We start from the raw sequence: 23,164 nt of genomic DNA on the forward strand, positions 1-23,164 counted from the left end.
TTGCACCAATTTTCAGTTTCACCAGCAATGTACGAGTGTACCTTTTTCACCACATCCTCTCCAACATTTATTGTTGCCTGTATTCTTGGTGATTGCCATTCCTGTTTTCTCTAATATGCAAATAATAATTCACAATAAGGCGGGGGCACTACAGAAGAATAGTGTTACCTTAGATTAGATAGAAGGAAGTGATGGGAGGGAAAAGGAGGATATGTGGGGATAGGAAAGATAGTAGAATGAAACAGACATTATTACTGTATGTATATATGTGACTGCATGACCAATATGATTCTGCAGCATGTATACTCAGAAAAATGAGAAATTATATCCCATCTATGTATATCAAAGTGCATAAATGCATTCTACTGGCATGTATAAATAACTAAAACAAATTTTAAAAGTTTAAAAACATAGAATAGCATCTTTGTAATTTTAAAGCTATGAAAAATTTACTGAGTTATCAGAAAGACAAATGAAAATATTTCTAGGGATTAAATTTTATTAATATTTTAATACTGTTGAAATATCTTAATCTAAATTTCTCATTTTAAATCTAACACTTTTAGTTCTATAAAGCTATACCTGTAAAGCTGAACCAGTTATATTTAGTAGTACAAGTAAAATCTTACCTTTAATATGTACAATACCAGAGCATTAAACAACAGAGTTTTAAAGTTTCTCAGTCCACATTACTTAGTTCCTTTATTTTTTAATTCAGTTACATTAGACACTTGTCAACTGTAGCAGGACCTAAAATGTATGAAGAAGTAAACTGCAATATTTGGTTACAAAAGATATAGTATGATGAGAGTTATCCAAAGAAGGATGGGAAATAATAACCCATTATTTCTCCAAATTGGTCCCCAGAATGTTAGTACATTCTATTAAAAAATAAAAAATAAAAGAAAGAAAGAAAAAAGTTCATTAGTCAAATATATTTCATGAACTATGGATTAAAAGATGTCCTAACAACTATGTCAGCTGCTTTGTATTGTGAATCATAAGTATTCAAGAGTGTTCATAGAAATTAGAGTAGACAACTTTTATTTAGTTTTTTTCTCATCAACTGGAGAGATGAAAGGCTTAAATCCAGGAATAGGGGAATATTTTAAATTCATTTAAGGCCTTATTTTATACCTTCTAGGAATATATTATCTTACTTCAAAGGTACTCTAACCAGCCAATGTTATAAGAGAGGACTCTGAGAAGGTTGTATTGTACTGTATCTTTTCATATTGTATTATATGTTAGAACACATGTTGCCAGCTACTTCTAGGTTTCAAAAATTCAACATTAGCTCTTTTTGGTGACAACATAGCTTAATAAAGCATCTTCTTTACAAAGCATGCGTATGCTCAACACCTAGAAGGCCAACTAAAACTCACATTTTAAAAACTCGTATGTCTAATGAGTTCCTTTCTACAAATCTATTCAAAAATTTTCTGACTTAAGTTAGCTTTACTGAGGTAGGTTTGGTCGAGTTTTGATGAAAGGGGAATTTTCTAGAACTATATTAGGAGGAGAAAATGAAAAATGATATAGGGTTGTCAGAATACCTGTTCCTTCTGGACGACTGTGGGAAGTATTACTTCCTAAAACTTGGTGACAGATGCCATCATTTGGTTAATTGAGTAGTGAAGCAGGTTCCCTCCAGAAGGGAATGCTCAGTGGGGTACTATTGCAGTGGAATATGAGAATCTGTGTCATTATATCTTCAGTTCTGAATACAGATACCTTTAGAGACTGCTTTCTGACTCCCACTGGCATAGTGTTAGCCCTCCTTAGGGAAATTAACAAAAGTACTCTAAGAATTTTCTCACTTTAGTGGGCACCAAAGCCTATTAAGTAGGTAAGTCTTAAGAACCAACTTTCTGGTCACACATCAGTTGTCCATTACATAATCTAAATCCTAAAAAGAGAATCACATAGAGGCACTAACTACCCTATGTGAAAAGTTCAATTTAGTATACTATAAGTTAGTTAAAAACAGGCAGAGGATAGCAGCGCAATCTGTCTATAAGAAGCATATTTATTTATCATGGTTATCCCTGTGTAAGTTTAGTACTTGAGTTCTCACCAGGGTAATAACTAGGACACTGTAATAGAGAGTACTTTGTGGGGTATAAGTTTCCTAGTATTATTTCATTTTGGTTTATGACATCTCCTATTCCCTACCTCAATACTGTTTATTCTAAAGTTCCTGAATTTTATCTAAGAGTTGCTTAGACATCAAGTGGATGGTAATAACAAAAAAAGGCCTGGGTCCAGGAAATTAAGCATCCTAGTACTTATGGTCCTGGAATGAATCCTCTTTTTCAGTACCAGGGATTGAACTCAGGGGCACTCAACCACTGAGCCACATCCCAGCCCTGTTTTGTATTTTATTTAGAGACAGGGTCTCACTTGAGTTGCTTCACACTGCGCCATTGCTAAGGCTGGCTTTGAACTGGTGATCCTCCTGCCTCAACGTCCTAAACCACTGGGCTTATAGACATGCGCCACCATGCCCAGCTGAATCTTCTTTTTGACCATATAGGTAAACCAGAGTGGCTAAACTGAAGAACCACAGGCTGTATCTCTTCCACAAAGGTGTTATTTAGCCCACAGTGGTGTTTTGAATTGGTTGCTCTATCTTAAAATTGGCATAGTTCAAAGAAAAAAAATTGTCGTTGCGTCATGCATGATAGTTTATTCAAGGATACATGGACCAGGATGTGAGGGGGATTAAGAAAAGACAAGCACAGAAGTAGAGAAAAAGCCAGGGCACTGTGGTTCAGTCTGCCTCTGGTGGAGGAAGACTGACCACAGCAAGCTTGGCATATTTATTATATAGGTTTAAACATCAGAATCTATTGTGAGAAAGTTTCTTCAAGATAAACAAAACCAAAGCTGAGGATAAAACACCAGGGCCTTCCCATGGAGAGTTCTCCAGAGGAGCGTTGCCTCTGTCTCTGGGCAGTTCAAAGACCATCATTCATTTCACCATTGGACAGTGTCTGGTTTCTCTTAAAAACTTAGGACACTGAGCCCTTATTTCCACATGACAGTAGTTGGACCTAAGTGGCAGTTATTCCTTTCACACTTGATTGACATGCATTGTCCAATCTTCTCAGTCCCTAATGAGTTTTCACCTCCTCAACACAGACTTTTTTTTTTTAAATCTGTGATCTGCTTTTCTCATTTGCATTACCTGTCTGACTTTTGTGTTTGTGGCCACTGTCTTTGTGAGCAAGATTCTCCAAAAAACCATCCCTTCACAGAGATGGGGGAGCCATAGCAGTCAATAGAAGAAAAAATAGTGCGAAGAAAGCCTCTATTTTTGTTTTTTAGTAATGTGTATTTTTTACGGTCAGTTCTTGTCTCAGCCAGCCATTACAACATCCAGAAAACAGAAGGCAAAAGTAGAATCTACCAAAAAACTAATGACAACTTTTGAAAGTCTCTGCTTTAGGTCAGCAACTGAACAAAACATTTTGCCTTCTCACTTTGCAGTGAGGCCTCATTTGGCTACTTTAATTTAAATTATTCCCCTCCCAACACTTTGTATTCACAGCATTTATTGTCATCGTGTAACATGTTTTACTTTTAAGGTTCATTTATCATCTGTCTTCCTCTTGATAAAATATAAGATAGTGCCTCGAGTATAGTGGATACTGCATGTTAAATGAATGAATAATCTCATTTAATTTTTAAACTTTCCAAGTATATCTCATGATTAGTATTTTAAATCAGAAGCCAGTATTAATGTGCCTACTGCTAAAGTGACTGAGAACAGTCTAGGACGTGAAGATATAGGATATCTGCTTCATGGGAATCAAACTAATATTAGAATGGGGCCTTCTAAGAGAGATAACCTACTCCTAGCAATAAATTTGAATAGCTTTGAATAGCTTACTCTATTAAGCTAAGAAGATGCCCCACTCCTGGAGATATATACTACATTTTTGAGGGGGTATGTTTGAGATATGTGCAATTTGAAAAGATTCTGTACCTTCTTTTACTTTTTTACAGAAGAAAGGATGCCTTTTTTCACCTCAAATACTTGCCAAACTGAATGCTGAAAGGTGACCAAGGTCAATTTATTGACCCACACTTTATTAATACTAAAAATTTCCATAGAGTATCACATTAAAATATTTCATGGCTTGAAAAGGGCTTGTGATTGGAAGATAAGATTTATCTTTTGATGTGGCACTGGGAGTTATTGTTTGTAAAGAAATCTCAAAATCTGAATTTTTATTTTCAGTCACTCAGTACTTTTAAAAGTGAAAAGCAAACTTTGTGTAGAATTTACTTGGGTGGGAGAAACTTGGCAAAGGAGCAGATTTAAGTAGCAGGTTTTGTTTTGTTTTGTTTTTGAGTATCAGCAAAAAGAAACAATCTGTATAAGGCCATGACAGTTTGCAGGACCCTCATTCTTTTACTTTTTTCTTTTACATTAAGCATTTATTTTATCCTTTCTTACTATGGGAGGAAAACAATTATTAATGTTTTGGGATTTTCTCCTGTAAGGACTTAAGGTAGACTAAATTGCTACTAAGGCACAAATCAGGAGTTCTATTAACTTTTTTCTTTCATAATTATAGAGAAACCCCATTGTCAGGTAGCTTTCAAGTTCTTTTTGTCTTTTTTTCGGGGGACAGGAGCTCATGCTAGGGATTGAACCCTGGGCCTCTCTCATGCTAGGCAAGCATATTACCATTGATCTATGTCCTCATCCTTCATTTTATTGTCTTATAAATAATGAGGTAGTGTGTGTGTGTGTGTGTGTGTGTGTGTGTGTGTGTGTGTGTGTGTGTTATAATCTCTTATCATTACCTGGAAGAAATTCAAGTTTTATTTAATATCTTTATATTTTAAAGCATGATATAATATACAAAGTGTGCTCTGATAGAAAACTAATTTTTATAGTATTCTATTCTATCTTTGTATTTAAAATAATTTCAAGTTTAAAGCAATTGGGAGAAAAGAAGAAATAGTTACTAGGAGCAGAGAGATAGGGATTAAAAAACTTAACTTTTCCTCACTGTGGCATACATCTTTGTTAATGCTGTAGCTTAGAATCTTGAAAAAAACAAGTTGAAATCCAGTTGTTTGGGAAAGCATAATGGAAGCTAGTCTGTGAGGCCTTTCTTTTCATTTTGTAAAGGTTAAAAACATAGTGACTAAAATCTTTCTTGCTAATGCCCTGGCCCCATCCTCAACTAGTAGAACCCTGGGGTATTTTAAAATGGCGTACAGGAACAAGAGTAATATCTTTTGTTTCACCTGAATGATCAGAGAAATGTTACATTATGGTCACTTTTGTAGAACTTAACTATGAGAAGTGTCCTCCATAGAAATGACTGTCATTAAGTCCTCTAAGAAATTTCTTGGAGTGTTTCTTTCCTATATTTATTCTTCTTATTTTAAAGTATTCTCCCATGTATTTCTCTCTCTCTCTCTCTCTCTCTCTCTCTCTCTCTCTGTGTGTGTGTGTGTGTGTATATATATTACTTGTAAGTGAACACAATACCTGTATTTTATTTTTATGTGGTGCTGAGGATCAAACCCAGTGCCTCATGCATGCTAAGTGGCAAGTTGTGTACCACTGATCCACAACCCCAGCCCCCTGTATTTATTCTTTATTACCATCAACTTATGAACTCAATTTTTTAAAAGAATTGAGCAGGCAAATATAAGTAGCTGAGAAAACCAAAGTATACTTTAGAGCTCATTCATAAAAATGAGCATTGTTTAAATACAGTGAATGTCCTTGGCAAATCTCTTAATATTTTTCTTTCATAATTTAATCTGTTCTTAATTTTATGTACAGAATATTCACAATATTATACACAGAATCCACTCATAAATATCTTGGAATGTGCATTGGCCAGTGCTAACCTAGCAGCTCCTCAAGGATTTGCCAGACTTAATTGTAGTTTAGGCAAGTTGAAGGAGTTTTTTGTTTTTTTTTCAGTTTGTTTTCAGATGTCTATAAATTCTCAGATCACCCAGCAGACTTAAGAGTGAAAAACAAATTTGGAGTTTTGCTTCTCAGCCATGGTTCATTTTTCCTTCACTGTCCCCTAGTAGCTGCTGTCTTTCATATTGAATAAAATTATATTGAGATAACTTCGCAGAGCAGAACATTTTGAACAGAATTAAATCACTTTCATTTAACACCTAGTTCAATAAGTTTATAAATAGAAGGTTAAATTATCATAATAATCAAATACAATAAAATATAATTTGATTTATATTTTATAGAACTGAGAATAGGAAAACAAATTAGGGGTGGAGATAGTGGGAATTGAACCCAGGGGTGCTTTACCACTGAATTCCATCCCAGCCCTTTTTATTTTTTATTTTTGAGACAGTCTTAACAAAGTTGCTTAGGGCCTCTCTATATTATGGAAGCTGACCTCAAACTTGCAATTCTCCTGTTTCAGCCTCCTGAATCACTGGGATTACAAGCAGCCACCACTTTTCCCAGTGAGAAAAACAGTTTCTTTTGACATTGTTTATAGTAGGCAGTCCTCAAAAGAAAATCACATGCCCCTGCCACCCTGCATAGTTCTTATAACAAGGTTGGAAACTGAAAATTTCTGAAAATGCAAAATTCTAAACAATAGTCATGGAAAATGGAGCCCTCATACCTTGACCTGTATCTCTATCTTCCTTATTCGGTCTTGTAGAATAATTGCTGGGGCCTGAGAGAATATAGTATCAGGTATGTTGTGTCAATAAATTTAAAAAATCACTGATGCTGATAAAAAATGGAACTGTGGTCTTGAATCAGTACCACATAGGTTGGGAAAAAACTGGAATTTTTTTTCAAGTTTTGCTTTCATAGTTTACACAATCAAGGACAGGCAGATTCAAGCATACTTATCCCATCATTGTCTTTATTTTCCCTCCAAATATAACTGAAGAAGCAAACTGGATAATTTAGTTTTATGGATTTTAAACTGACTATTCTAAATACAAAGTTAAAACATTTTATGGATACCAGTTTGAAAAGTAAAGTTTAATAAACTAATTATGTACAGGACATCCTGGTTACTCATCTTCCATCAAAACTTAGTAATTATCCACCTGGCCATTCTTTGAAAGGTATTTACAAGTCTCAATAGTACTGCTTCTAGAAATTAAGGTACTAACTCTCATAATTTGACCACCAAAGATATTCATGAAAGCCCCTCAGTTGTCATTGTCAATGCTCTTCCCCAATTCTGTGACCTTGTTGTTTTTTTTTAAAGGAAAAATAAAAGACTAACGCCTCAGAGGAAAGATTCTCACACAAAACAGGAAACATCATGACAGAGAAACAATAGGAGGAATCACTTTTTATTAAAATTTGAATAGTTGTGGCTTAAACCTGTTGCTTCACTTTCAAGATGCACCCTAAAACATTTAGACTACTTTTTAACTTTGTCCTGTGTCAGTAAATAATGGAAACATATTTAAAGATCTTTAAGTTCTAGTAATAAGACAATTCAAAGTCCTGTCTGTTTCTCTGCAATCCTTCTAATATATAGTAACAGTTCAGAAGCAGATAATCTGAAAAGACAATTGTTTTCATTATTTCTTTATGACAGAAAACTGAAAATTTCCATATTTTGTTACTAGTCCACCCTGGAAAACCCTTTTAGTTTCTGACCCATGCTCCATGTATTAATTCCTTTCTGTCTAGAAGCACAACTGTTGTCAGAAATACTTTCTAAGTTTGACAGCATTTTGATGACTCAGGGAGATTAATAATATCCACCTTTTTTCACATTCATCCTGAGGAAAGTCAGGGTTGCTAGAACATTGTCTTGGCAACCAAGTCTGATGCCCACATGTAAGATATAAGAGCTTTTTTCTCTTGATGTACCTCCCAAGTTAGTGGAGATAAATAAGATAAATAACTTCCTTAATTTCTTCAGATAAAAATAACATAATGCACTAATTAAAATAATAATACTAGAAAGGAGATAAGTAGAACAGATTAGGGAAGGGAAGACAAAGAAAGGTACTGGAGAATGAGATTGGTCAAATCATAGTATATGCACGTGTGAATATGGCATAATGAATCCCACTATTATGTATAATTATAATGCACCAATTTTAAAAAGATGAAGATACCTTACTCCTGTGTTCATTGAATCATTATTTACAAAGTTATGGAAGCAACCTAGGTGTCCATCATCAGATAAATAAAGAAAGAAAACATGGTACATAAACAGTGGAATACTATTTAGCCTTAAAAGGGGGAAATACTATCATTTGTGACACCATGGTTGAACTTGGAGGATATTACACTAAGTAAAACAACCAGGCACAGAAAGACAAATACTTCATGATGTCCTCTATATATGGAATCTTAAAAGGTTAAACTCATAGAAGTAAACAGTAGTATAATAATTACTAGAGCCTGGGGAAGAGGGTTAATAGGGAAAGGAGAAATGTTGATCAAAGGGTACAAAGTTTCAGTTGGGAGGAATAAATGTTAGTGATACACTGCACAGAATGCTGACTATATTAAATAGTAATGTATGTCTCAAAATTGCTAAGAGTAGATTTTAAATTTGTTAATCTTATTTTAATTATTACACACTATAAACATCAACTTATACCCCATAAATATATATATATATAGTTACTTGTCAGTTAAAAATAAAATTTTAAGAAGACATATCATTTTTAAATAAGAGTGTATTTGATAGAATTTGAATTATATATTCTTCTGCCAAAGATCTGATTTTAAGTAATTATATATTTTAAAATAATATTATTACAAGAATTTTACAAGCATTTTAGCAGTGTTACAGCTTTAAAAACTGATACATAGCTTGAGCAACTTGCCTGATATCACAAAGCTAATGGCAGATCTTGAGCTCAGATCCATGTCTTCTGATTCTGTATACTATACCTTACCACTGTGTCCTACAGCTTGAGGATTTGAAGAATCAAGTCAATTGAATTTAAGTAGCGGCGGCTTCATTCATCTATTATATTTCATGTATACATATAAAGGTCCTGTATTCTGTTTTTAATGATTTCATTAGTGTATTATTGTTACACATAATAGTTGAATTCATTTTGGCATAATCATACATTGGAATTTAATTTGTTCCCTTTTAGTTCCCAGTTCCTCCTCTTTGCTTCCTCTCCTTCCTCTCCTATTCTTCTCCTTCTACTGGTCTTCCATTTATTTATTTATTTTAATTGGTGCTTTATAGATAGGTCTTTCATTTATTTATTTATTTTTAATTGGTGCTTTATAAATACATAAATAGATAGATTAAAAGATAGAAAGAAAAGTGAAATCACTATAGTGTATTTATACATGCACAGAGTATAATTTTGTCATTCATTTCATATTTCTTCCCCTTTCCTGCCCCTCCTCCCTCCCCTCAATCTCCTTTTACTACACTGATTTTTCCTCTATCTTTATGATATTTGACACCCTTCTTTTTACCCCTTACTTTGCTTTAGCTTCCACATATGAGAAAGAACATTCCACCCTTAATTTTCTGAGTCTGGCTAATTTTACTTAGCATTATGTCCAGTTCCATCCATTTACTAGCCAATGCCATAATTTCATTCTTCTTAATGAGTAAAACTTCATTGTGTATATATATGTATATACATATGTATATATATACATACACACACAATTCTTAATTACATAGATATTTATATGTACACAGTTTCTTAATCCATTCATGTTGATGGACACCTGGGCTGGCTTCATACCTTGGCTATGGTGAGTTGCATTACTATAAACATTGAAGTAGCTATATCACCATAGTATGCTGATTTTAGATCTTTTGAATAAATATAAGGCATGAGATAGCTAGATCATACAGTGGTTCTATTCCTAGTGTTTTGAGGGATCTCCATACTACTTTTCAAAGTGATTGTACTGATTTACAGTCCCACCAACAATATATGAATGTATGGCCTTATATTCTCCCTATTAATTTGTCAGTAAAAGACTTGCCTTTTGAACTTAGATTTTCATCAAACTGACTTTTATTAACTATACTAATCAGTTTCTAGATGATAGTTTTACATGAAAATTCTCTGTGACATTCTCTAGAAGAGTCAATGACTCATACACTTTTCATTTAAGGGTAAAACTTTGGCTTTTTTCTAAATTAAATTCCACCTCAGGGAAGATGTTTTTAAGTGTTGAAAGTAAAAATAGCATGGGGGGGGTGAATATTTTTTAGTTGTCAATGGACCTTCATTTTGTTTATTTGTCTATGGTGCTGAGAATCGAACCCAGTGCCTCATGTCAAGCAAACGCTCTACCACTGAACCACCAACCCCAGCCCCTGGTGTTCGTTTTAACCTGTAATAAAGAAGAATCCTGTGATACATATGGCATGAAATATCCATAAGAAAAGGGTGAAATGTTAAATAAATGAAAACTGAAACAATTAGCTAAACTAGTGGGGAAGATTTAATTAGGCTCCTACTTTATTATACCTTACCAAAAAAATAAATAAATAAACTCCAGAGGGATTAAGACACTAAGTATGAAAAAAAGTTTTTCAAACCTAAAAGAATAAAGATAGTTTAAGATATTACAATAAAGATTTCAAAGACAAAACACAGAAATCTCAAATTATGAATAGAGATTGACACATTTGATTGCCCAGAAATGAAAAAACTTGTCTGTGTCAAAAGACTCCACAATCAATTGGCAAACAACAACTAGGAGCACATATAACCACTAGAGGATTAGTGTATATGACTGCATGATAAATATCCCCAATTTTAAATATGCAAAAAATCTGAAAGGGCAGTTCCTTGAACAGTGTTCTTTCAAACACAATCCTCTGACTAGCAAGAGCATCGCCTGGGAACTTGTTAGAAATTCAAGTTCTCGATTTTGGTCTTTGTCCTCGGGTCAGGACAGTCTTCTTGGTCCACGTGGTGCGCAGGACTCTCTCTAAAGTAGATTTCTTGAAGAGGAATTGCCCAGTGCAGGTGATAAAGAGACCAAACTGTATGATCCTCCACTGAAGCAAGAAGATCCACTGGATGGTGGGGAAAAAGTAGAAAAGAAGTCTTATCAGAAAAAGCCTGAGAAGATGATGAACAGATAGAGAAGCAACAAGACTTGGGAAGCAAGTTGTGTTCATCAAACTACAGACTGAGGAAAAGAGGATGTGAATATAAGAAAATTGGAAAAATCTTTTGTTTGCTCAACCTCATTTCTTTAAGGAAACATTTTTGAAGTTTTAGGTTGAAACCGTTTAGACCTAACCATGAGGGAAGGTATGTAGTTGAGTCTCCAATTTTACTAGTTGGATGTTCTCTACCACTGCTTATTTCTTATGGTAATATCCCCCTGTAAGTGTAAAGCAGTGTGAGATGCCTTCAGTATAAAAAGTGTGATATAGCATCTGATAGCAGAGCAATCATACTGGAGGAAAACCTTATGAGTTTACTGAATGTGGGAAAACTTTTACCCACATATCACATTTCAGTGAACATAGAAGTCATGCTGAAAGGAAACCTTGTGCTTCTAAAGAGTATTGAAAAGCCTTTAGCTAGATGATAAAATTTTCTCACAAATCTTATCCATTCCTCTGCATTTGAGAGGTCATACAGAGAAGCCTTCTAAATGTAAGAAATGTGGAAATATCTTCAGTCAAAAGTAAATCCTCGTGTATCAAGAAATTCATACTGGAGAGAAACCTTGTGAATGTGGGAAAGCTTCCATTCAGATGTCACACCTCAGTCAGCAGAGAATTTATAGTGGGGAAAGCCCCTTTGCCTGTAAGGTATGTGGGAAAGTCTTCAGCCACAAATCTAATCTTACTAAGCATGAGCTTTTTCATAATAGAGAGAAACCTTTTGAATGTAATTAATGTGGGAAGGCCTTTAGCCAAAAGCAGTATGTCATTAAACATCAGAATACTCATACTGGAGAGAAGCTTTTTGAGTGTAATGATTGTGGAAAATCCTTCAGCCAAAAAGAAAACCTCCTTACCCATCAGAAAATCCACACTGGAGAGAAACCTTTTGAGTGCAAAGATTGTGGGAAATCTTTCATTCAGAAGTCCAACTTATCAGACACCAGAGAACTCACATAGGAAAGAAGCCCTTTATATGTAAGGAGTGTGGGAAAACCTTTAGTGGGAAATCAAATCTTACTGAGCATGAGAAAATTCATATTGGAGAGAAACCCTTTAAATGTAATGAGTGTGGAACAGCTTTTGGCCAGAAGAAGTACCTCATAAAGCATCAAAACATTCACACTGGAGAGAAACCCTATGAATGTAATGAATGTGGAAAAGCCTTCTCTCAACGAACATCACTGATTGTGCATGTGAGAATTCATTCAGGTGATAAACCTTATGAATGCAATGTATGTGGAAAAGCCTTCTCTCAGAGTTCATCTTTCACTGTACATATAAGAAGCTATACAGGTAAGAAACCCTACGGATGTAATGAATGTGGAAAAGCTTTCTCTCAATTCTCAACCCTAGCTCTGCATTTAAGAATACATACAGGTAAGAAACCTTACCAGTGCAGTGAATGTGGGAAAGCTTTCAGCCAGAAATCACACCATATTAGACATCAGAAAATTCATACTCATTAAAAACCCTATGAATATCTTCAAGATGGGAACACATCAAAAATTTATATATCATAAAGTCATTCTGAGGCAGTGTACCACAAATGAAGGGAACTTACACAAATTTTGTTAACAACTTTGAGGACACTGAAAATTCATATTGAAGAGGAAGACATTTGTATGATAAACAGACTGCCAATAAAAAAAATACTCCACAGCCAATGGTAAAGGTAATGCTGAAACAATAGACATTTCCATTAAAATTGGAACAGAAAACAGGCCTGTTACTCCATCAATATAGATGTGAAGTTCTTCACCTGTGTAATAAGTTGTGTTAGAAAGGAAGAGACAAAAACAGATGCTATGATCATCTGTAAGTAATAAAAGTCTGATATTGCTTCAGCAGAGGGAAAGAGATTCTAGAAAGAGACCTATGCATTTAGTAGAACTTGCAATATTAAAGAAATCCATCAGATGAGAAAATATGGGACTATTTTAAAAAAATTATTTGGAGGTAATTTGTTCTCTGAAGGGGAAAGAAAATAGACCATGAACAAACAAGCAAAATTCATGGGAATTGAAGACTGAAAGATACAAAAGCCATGCACTAAAGTGGCTGTGACCTTTGGAGTAGGGAAACTTTCCTTCTTCTTAACAAATTTAAAAATATTTAGCAGTTTTACTTGTGAGTGTATATGCTCAGGAGATACCAGGAAATTTATTGTGGCTTGATTTGTAGCCAAATATTGGAAACAACTTAATTGTTCATCAGGAACAAAAAGAAGTTCTTATGATGTGACACTATGCATCTGCAAAATGCAAATATGAGATCCACATGTTATTAACAGAAGGATCTAAAAAAAATTGCATTGAGGGGGAAAAAGAAGTTGCAGGATGATACATATAGTGACTTCGTAAATTTGAATTAAAACTTCATGAAATTTAGTACTTTATATTGGTAATGAATACATCCGTGTATGTTAACGTTTTTGAAATGGAGAAATACAGGCCGAACTTTTGATAGTGGTAGCCTGTGAAGAGTGAGAGGGGTAGGGAATAAGTATGGGAGGTAGGGTGGGGAGGGGGCTTCAGCTTTTTATATATAAACATCCATTTCTCTTGAAGACTGCAAGTAAATATATGAAGATACTGGCTAATTCTAGATTGTGGTATATGGATATCTTGTCTTATTTTTTGTACTTTTCTGTATTTTTAAAATTTCTCAAAGTTAATAAGAATGGGAGTGAGGATGGGAACTCTGTACCTGTAGAAGTTATGTTATAATGGACTAATTCCCAACCAAATACTAAACTTTTTATAGAAAATATTTCTAAAATTTTATTAACAATGAGTGGATGGTCTTGCTCTCTATGTAATATGAAATTATCTATTGTATTAAAATTAAAATGACAGCATACTAAAAAAAAAAAAAGAAAGAAATTCACGTTCTCATGCTCTCTCTTCAGATCTACTGAATGAGAAAATCAGGAGGTAGGGCCCCGCAATCCTTATTTTATCTAGCTCACCACATGATTGTGATGCAAGCTGAATTTTGAGAGCTTCTCTGTTAAAACTCAAATGATAAATAGTATGAAAAAAGTCAGCTTATCATCCATCGTAGATAATTTTTATACCCATAAGTTTTAAGAAGAAATTCAAAAATAATAAAGTTAAAGATATGCAACTGTTATGACCCATTATTTCTACTTTTAGGCACGTATTTTACACAGAAACTCTCACAGAAGGACATGGGAGACAAAAATAAGGATTTCATTGCAGCACTATTTGAAATAGTGCAACTTTGTGGTAATTGTCTTTCAATAGAGAATTAACAAACTGCTTTTGTTCCATAGGATATTGTTTGTTGTATATGCTATTAAAAAGATCAAGTCAAAGAAAGATGAATGACAAAAAGTTTGCATCCTTTAAATATGAATAGTGATACTTAAATACCCTTTCTGCTTCTCTCTGCTTGCTTTGATATTTAGTGGGTTTAATTTTAAAAAATAAATAAATAGGGTATTGAAATATTTGCTATCTAGCTCCATTTTACCTTTCAGGATCTGCCTCAAAGGGGGATTGAATTTGAACAAAACAGGTCTTTAATCTAGTTGAGTGGGAAAGTAGGACTACATCCTAGAAAGGATTATTTAAAACAATCAGTAGATGCAAGTAATTAAGTATAAACTGAACACTTTCAAGAGTAAATACTATGGCCCAGAGTACAGAAAAAAAAAAACAAAACAGGTCTATTGTAGGATCATGTATAAAAATTTTCTGGAGTTGAATTTTTAATTAGTTTGTTTTTTAAGTTAAAGTAGATGAGAACAACAAGGCTATATACTTCTAAACTGGCTCTCAACCTTTTTTAGCCCATGTCCCATTGGGATAAGTGTAAATATACTCTTGGTGTTAACATCATTTGAAATTTCAAAATAAGTATGTTCTAAATGTGTGGATGAAAGCTTTTGTAGTTACAGGGAAGAGCCTTTTTCCTAGCCTTTCATTTTTTTGTACAAAAAATTATCACTTAACTTGATCAATAAATTAGCAAATATTTGAGGTTCCCCCTAAATTTGAAATCTTTTCTTTCATATCTTTGCTTTGAGAACATTTTTTCTTCAACTCAAGAAAATGAAAACGTTTAAGACAAGGGAAGATGTAGATATGTGGACCTTCATTTTGTTTATTTATATGTGGTGCTGAGAATCGAACCCAGTGATGTATGTCTTAAATGTTTTTTATTGTGAATTACTCAACATAAAATTTAGCATTGATCATATTTAGTACATTCACAATGTTTTACAACTACCGCCTCAGTCTAGTTCCAAAACATTTTCATTTCCCTGATTGTTAACCCTATTCCCATTAAGCATCATACACTCTCCCCTCGAGCCTCTGGCAACTGCTAGTCTACTTTTTGTCTCTGTAGATTTGCCTATTCTGGATATTTCATCTAGAGTCATACAATATGTGGCCCCTTACATCTGGCTTCTTTGACTTAGTGTGTTTTCAGGATCCCTATGTATTCTAGTATGTGTCAGTACTATATTCCTCTATTATAACTGACTTTCAGAATTTTATAATTTTTTAAAATATTTATTTTTCATTTTAGTTGTAGGTGGACACAACACCTTTATTTCATTTTTATATGGTGCTGAGGATCGAATCCAGGGCCTCACACATGCTAGGTGAGCGCTCTACCTCTGAGCCACAACTCCAGCCCTCAGAATTTTATAATTTTTACAAATTTATGAGTTGGTCTTGTATGTAGTACTCTAAAAGTAGAGCACCATTATCCTTCATTTCACAAATTCAGACAAACATATTTCTTTTTGATTGTCAGTAAATCAGCATGGAATGTTAGATTTTTATTCTTACATTTAAATTTTTTACAAGGCATCTCAAATAATCTGATGTTGACCACACTTGGCACATGATACTCTTGCCTAGAGAATCAAGGAACATTAAAGTCTTCACCTAGACCAGCCAGCATTGTTTGAGAAGCCAGTGATTAGCAGTGAATGACATAGTATGCCCCAAATCGGAAACCTTTGTGAGGACCCCAGCCTTGCTGGAATAGAATGCCATCAGTACATACTTGGGTAATTTTGTTCCTATTTGCTTCATAGAATTTTTATAAAATATGCTACTGTTCATATTTTTTCTTCTGTGTGTTGAACCTCAAATAGCAAATGAAACAGTAGTAGAAAATTTATAAGTTCTTATTGTTTGAAGTAGTAAAAAAAATAATAATAGGACACCGAGTTTGATCTTTTTCAAAGCTACTTTATATATATTCTCCTTTCAGTCATCTCTTTGGTTCTTTTTGTTTGGTTGGTTTTTTTGGGTTTTGTTTTTTTGTTGTTGTTGTTGTTTGGTTGGTTGGTTGGTTTGGGGGGTTTTTTTGTTTGTTTTTTTGTTTTGTTTGTTTTTTGTTTTAGTATTAGACACAATACCTTTATGTTATTTATTTTATGTTATGTGTCGCTGTGAATCTAACCCAATGCCTCACATGTGCTAGTCAAGCACTCTACCACTGAGCTACACCCCGAGCCCACCTCTTTGGTTCTTTTTCCTAATTTGGAATATCTTCTGAAATTTATTCCCTATTCTGGATTTTTTTCTCTATTCTTTTCTCCAATGTACATAAAATTTGAAAATATAGAATTCCAGGTTTTGTCAACAGTATAAAACATATTTTTATTCTTAATTATCAGAAATCACATTATTATATTTTCTCAGACTTTGCTCATAATAACATGTTTTATTATTATAACATAGCCATCTGGATTTAATGATAGTCATTGTTGGGATTAAGTAGGAAGAGTCGATAGTAAATATGACACAAAATATTTTAGGAACATATTTAAGACAGATTACAGTGAGAAGAGGTTGGAAGCAAGGAAACCAGCTATTTAGACATTTTAATAACATAAATATCATTGTATGTCCTTAAGGGCAAGAATCTTATTGATGTGTTATTCATCTGTACTTTGTTATGTTAAGTCTTTGTCTAATTCATGATATACAATATGTGTTCAGAGTTATCTTACATAATTTGTGAAACATAACAAAACAAAATGAGTAACTAATGAGTAAATGAATTCTTCATTGTTGAAAGTAAGACAGCTAAAGACCTTGTAGTCCCAGTGAAAATAAAGAGACTAGAAAAATATTGGGCAAAGAATTAGAGGTCTAAATAAAAGATTGGTATGGAATGTACCATGAAGAACAGAATTAAGCATACTTCAAAATTAAACACTCTAGGAATTAGAGAAAAGTGATATTAACACTTAAGAAGGGAATGTGTCTGGTATGTTTGTTTTCTTTGAGAGCTATATAGGGTATGCATGTAAATCTATTAGTATTGAGGCAAAAGCTAATCGGAAAATATTCATGGACGATGGCATTAAAATGAGAAGCTAGTAAAATTATGGCATTTGCCAGTAAATGGATGGAACTGGAGACTATCATGCTAAGTGAATAAGTCAGTCCCCCAAAACCAAAGGCCTAATGTTCTCTCTGATATTTGGATGTTTATGCAAAATAAGGGAAGGGAGAGAAGAATAGAAATTCATTGGATTAGACAAAGGGGGATAAAGGGAAGGGATGAGGGACAGGAATAGGAAGAACAGTAGAGTGAATCAGACATAACTTTCCTATGTTCATATATGAGTACACAACCAATATATCTCCACATCATGTTCAACCAAAGAATGAGATCCTAATTAGAATAAGTTATACTCCCTATATATATAATGTGTCAAAATACATTCTGTTGTCATGTATATATTCAAGAGTTATTTGCATATAATTGACAGACCAAATCATTCTTGAATGAATTCTCAGACTTAAACTTTTGTGGGTAAATTTTGATGAATATGAATAAGCTCACTCAGCTAAAAACTTTACAAAAATTGGATTAGTGTTTAATCTGTGCTTTATTAAGTAATCTGTCCACATTTTCCATTGCAGTGGAGTTTTACTTGAATTAAGCTACAAAAATTTTGCTCTGGATACTTTTATTGTAATAAGATTTATGTTGCATTTGAAGCTATTATGTGGCAAACTCATCTGGGAAACAAAGCTATAAAAAAACAATGCAGAAATTATTTTATAGGGTACATTTATAGACAAAGTGACATAGTTGCAGGACAATAATAGTAGAGAATCTTACAAATAGGTTCTCTAAGTAGCAACCATTGTTGACAAATCAAAGAATAATTACATCTTCATAGTCCCGAAAAGGTTGTTGGTTTCGTCTCAATGTTTTAACTCAGTTCACTCCACAGGTAATAATAGCAGCAGCTGCAGTCACATATTCTAGGTATTTGAGAATTAGAAAAAGATCCTAGAAATCCTCTCATCCATTTCACAGTTGTAAAATTTGCCCGCAGCCAGAGCCAGTTAAATTCATGTTTAGATTAACTAATGAATGTTTCTCTTGGCTTCTGGTCTAGTACCTTTCCTGCAATATTATAAAACTGTCCTTATTTAAATATAATTAAAAATGAGAAACTTTTTCTCTTAAGCATCGATCTATACTTTTATTTGTACCTTTAAGAATTAATAAGGAAATACCTTTTCTGTTAACTTTTTGTATTTTATGAAAATATCAACTTATTTGTATTATTTCATTGATGAGGGCAAAAGCCTAGATTTTTGTTTTGATTAGTAGGCAATTAATTTCATCCGGTTTAAATTTAGAGAATCAATGTCTTTTAAGAGTAGATGTTAGTAAATTTTGTTGGGATGAAAACAAACATTTTTTTAAATGATCTTTCTTTATAATCTTTTATAACCAGCAAGAAGTTGAGAAGTTTACAGACCTAGAGAAACTCTACCTCTACCTTCAACTGCCTTCTGGTCTCAGCAATGGAGAGAAAAGGTATATCTATTCTTGTCTTTACTATAATTAGGTTGTTTCTAGGACAACCTTAGGATTTAGGCATGTTATATATATTCTGGTTGTTATTATTTTAAAATAGTCCTAAAATAATTAGAAAACAGAATAGCAAAACAGTAGATCATTTTAGTCTTTGCTATTTGGGAAAATATTAACTTCAGTTTCTACTCATTCGTTTGTGCAACTGAATAAATACTGTGAAATGCAATTGGGGTTAAGTTTTATAGACAGATGAATTTGTGCAGTCTGAGAAATTGTGAAAATTAAACAGAAAAGCGAAGAATAAATGGATAAGTATTTTGAGGAATAAAGTGTAAGATGCTTTTTTGTGTTTTACTTTTAACATATTATCAGGTAAGCACATTACAGAATGTAAAAGAAATTACTGGTATAGAATGAATTTATGATAAATGTAAATTGTTTTAAGTGATTAGTTTCATCATTAAAAATATTCAAGTCTTAAAGGCACATGTTCTCTCTGATATGTGGATGCTAACACACAAGAAGAAGGGAAGAATAGAAGTTCCATAGATTAGGCAAAGGGGACTGAAGGGAAGGAAGTGGGGATACAAACAGGAAAAACAGTGGCATAAGTCTGACATAATTTTCCTATGTACAAATATGAATACACCACAGTGAATCTCAACATTGTGTATATCCACAATACTGGGATCGTAACTAGAATAAGATATAGTCCATGTTTGTATAAATATGTCAAAATAGACTCTACTCACATGCATAACTAAAAAGAACAAATAAAAATTTTTTAAAATATATTGTCTCATCTATAAACTGTGGAGGGAAGTACTCCTCTTAGCCTTTTAAGTATTTCTTAAAATTCATTCATTCATGCTATTCTCAGCAATCTATTACTTTAAAATTGTGCATGAAAAGAAACAGAATGAAAATTGTTACTTTTACCTTTTCTGTCTTACCTCAGACCGTGCTGCATAACTATTTTAGTTATTTTATATACTAGAAATTTCTTCAGTATCTTCTTCGAAACTAAATAAATTATTCTTATAGGTAACTGAAATGAATAAGTGAGCAAATATCCATTTAGAGATAATTTTGGCCCAAACAAATACCTTATGTTGTCATTATTTCACTCCCTATTTCACTCTAGAAACCATAGAAGAGATGAAACTATAACAATAATTTCAGTTTGATCCTACCTTGTGAAACCAGAGATGGACAATTTGGGTATCTACTATATATCTTAACTTTGGTTTACTCATTTGTGATGTGTTTGCACATAGTTCTTTAGTGGAATTTTTAGGTCTGGCTCAGAAATTATCATTGAATTTGCTGTCTAGTTTAGCTTAAACATATTTTTATTTTATGATTAGTGATCAGAATGCCATGTCATCTAGTCGGGCACAGCAAATGCATGCCTTTTCCTGGATTCGGAATACCCTAGAGGAACATCCTGAGACTTCACTGCCCAAACAGGAAGTCTATGATGAATACAAGTAAGTATTATATGTATAAGGCATGCTGTACTATATTAAAGAGGTTAAGCATTATATGTAGCTACAATGCTTTGTTTAAAAAAATCATTGTTATAAATATATCAAGTTGATATATGGGAGATCTTAGTAGAACTCTCCAAGATTTCTTCTAGCTCCAAGCTTCTGTGGTAGTATGTAATACAGGGCAAAATTATCAAATAAAAGGATGTTTCTAGATTACTTCAGAATGTCTGAGGGGAAAGCGACAATGGCATAGATCAATGGATTCCCATATAGTTCTTAAGGATGACAAGAAATGGGATTGGAGGAACAGTGGAAAGCAACAAATAAGTCAACATATAAGGAAAAAGCAAAATATGAATTTTACTTGGACTTCCTAAAGGTCCTTATCATGAATCCAAAACTCTTTAATCCTCCATGCCAACTAAAGAAGGTTGTGAATTATTTATTCAAAGATGAGTTCAATGACTTGTGCATTTAAACACTCAAAAGATGTAATTATACAGATAATTTATTTAAATACAGGTAACAAAAACATGGAGGCTGAAGGATCCTTCTAGATAAAAGTTAATAGATGATAACTCCAAGCTGGTTTAACATTTTTAAATTTATTTGAAAAGGAGAATTTATATTGGCAAAATAAATAAAACCAGAATTTTCTGGTTATTGAAATGACAAAACAGGCATTAATGTGTTATAATTATACAATTTGGGAGAAAAGTATCAAGTAAGTGCTGTCATTAACCAGTGTAAGACAATGCAAAGAAACTACATTTGGTGACTTTTAAATAGCTTTAAGAATAATTTGGAAATAAAAACACTGCTGTAGAAGAAAAAACTACATTTATTCATCATAGGTGTCTAGAAAGGAAACTTTCTTATTCAAAAATCTTATTATGGACTTGGGTTATAGCTCAGTGGTAAAGTGCTTGCCTAGCACATGTGAGGCACTGGGTTCAATCCTCAGCACCACATAAAAATAAATAAAATTAAGATACTGTGTCCATCTACAACTGAAAATAAAAAATAAAAATCTTGTCACCAAGAGAAACATAATGAAACTGAAGAAAAAGATTAGGGGAAAATATCTAAAATAATAAAGAGAACAAAGATAAACTGAAGAACTTCAGGTGTGTTTTTGTTTTTATTTTTTCTCTTTAAAAAGATTAAAACTCAGAGTGAATGCATGTGATCCAAGCTGATCATTCTCTCAGTCTACAATAATCTGTTGAATCCACTATGTACAGACCTGTGATAAGTTCTAAAGATAAGACCAATGCAGTCCTGTCCATATCAAGGAAAATATAAATGTAAAAGCACACATATACATATATACATGAATTCAAAAGAAGCAAAAATCTTTTTTTTTTTTTTTTAAAGAGAGAGAGAGAGAATTTTTTAGTTTTCGGCGGACACAACATCTTTGTTTGTATGTGGTGCTGAGGATCGAACCCGGGCCGCACGCATGCCAGGCAAGCGCGCTACCGCTTGAGCCACATCCCCAGCCCAAAAGAACTTGTATACATATATGCATGAATTCAAAAGAAGCAAATTTTAATTCAGAAAAAGGTTATGACTATCAGGCAAACTCGTGTTAATGTATTAAACCCTAAATTGAAAATGAAGAAAATAAATTCTGTCAGAAAACTTTAAGGCAAGTATTTTAGCTACTCCTTCTGTAAGTTGTTTCATCTATTAAATGTAGCAATTGAAGATGCATGAGGTTTTAGTTTTAAAATTATAAAAATTGCCTGAAATAGGAAATGTTGAAAAACTAATTATCCAAAGATATCTTACAAGTTTCCCAAAAAACAAATTAGGCAGATGAATATATGACATTTTTATAATGGTCTAATATTTATATATCCTTTAAGTGATGTTCTTCCACTATACAACCCTTCATCTCACTAATAGAGACAACATCCAACATCTGCTGAAATATGACCATAGTAAAGTTCAGTGGTAAAGAGCCCCTAGGTTCCAGCCCTGGTACCTACCCCCCCCAAAAAAAAAAAAAAAAGTTTTTAAATGTTTACTGAAGAAAGCAAGATAGAACATAACTATATATTTTATTTTCAAAACAATTTCAAATCATAGAAGAATAGATTCCACTTGGACACAAAAAATACTTATCAGTGAAGATTTTGAGAGAATTTTGTCCTTTCCTAAAGGCCTTTTAGAAAGTATTTGTTTTCCTATTTAGAGTGCCTGAATGAAGTTTCCTGAATAAAACCCTAATAGAATGACTAGTCTCAAATTGATTCTGTTCTGAAACATTCACTGAAAAAAGAAAGATGTTATTAATATGAAATTTTTTTTAAAGCCATTCCTTTTAGGTATGAATACTTTTATATTTCATTGTTTAGATATATTTATATGAAAATCAATCCCTTCCATAGTCTTTAAAATCCAGATTACTTTGAGGAAAAAACAATTATGTAATCTAATGTAGTAATGACTAGCTTCTATTAGCCATGTTTTCCTGTTTAATTAAGACTTAATTTAACAGTTTTAAGGAATTTTACATGCAAAGATAGTTTAATTTACAAGTCATTGTAAGCTTTTTTCCTTGTTGAAACTTTTGAATTCTGATAGTCATGTGCTTATGAAAATAATCATTGAAGTATTTTTATATTATTTTTCTAATTATGAAAGTAATATGTTTTTATGAAAATTTTGGCAGTGTGTACAGATTAAAAGTAACACAGTATCAATCTTACT

General features: G+C 33.1%; 1 protein-coding gene and 1 pseudogene across 5 annotated transcripts in view; both read left to right on the plus strand.

The window, feature by feature from the left end:
• The window catches only part of Rfx7 (regulatory factor X7), a 124,115-nt gene that overhangs the window by 69,943 nt on the left and 31,008 nt on the right, over positions 1-23,164 (plus strand). For 4 of the 5 annotated variants that reach the window (XM_078049583.1, XM_078049582.1, XM_078049581.1 and 1 more), the window contains exons 4-5: positions 18,871-18,953; positions 20,321-20,443. In XM_078049583.1, the coding sequence (XP_077905709.1) occupies positions 18,871-18,953; positions 20,321-20,443 (206 nt within the window). Of the gene's footprint in view, positions 1-14,349; positions 14,369-18,870; positions 18,954-20,320; positions 20,444-23,164 lie in introns of those variants that run through there. The other variant, XM_040276443.2, reaches the window with a different exon arrangement.
• Positions 11,462-13,221, plus strand: LOC144377731 (uncharacterized; annotated as a pseudogene).

The sequence above is a fragment of the Ictidomys tridecemlineatus genome, chromosome 5 (genome assembly GCF_052094955.1).
Source record: "Ictidomys tridecemlineatus isolate mIctTri1 chromosome 5, mIctTri1.hap1, whole genome shotgun sequence".
NCBI classification, from domain to species: Eukaryota; Metazoa; Chordata; class Mammalia; order Rodentia; family Sciuridae; genus Ictidomys; species Ictidomys tridecemlineatus.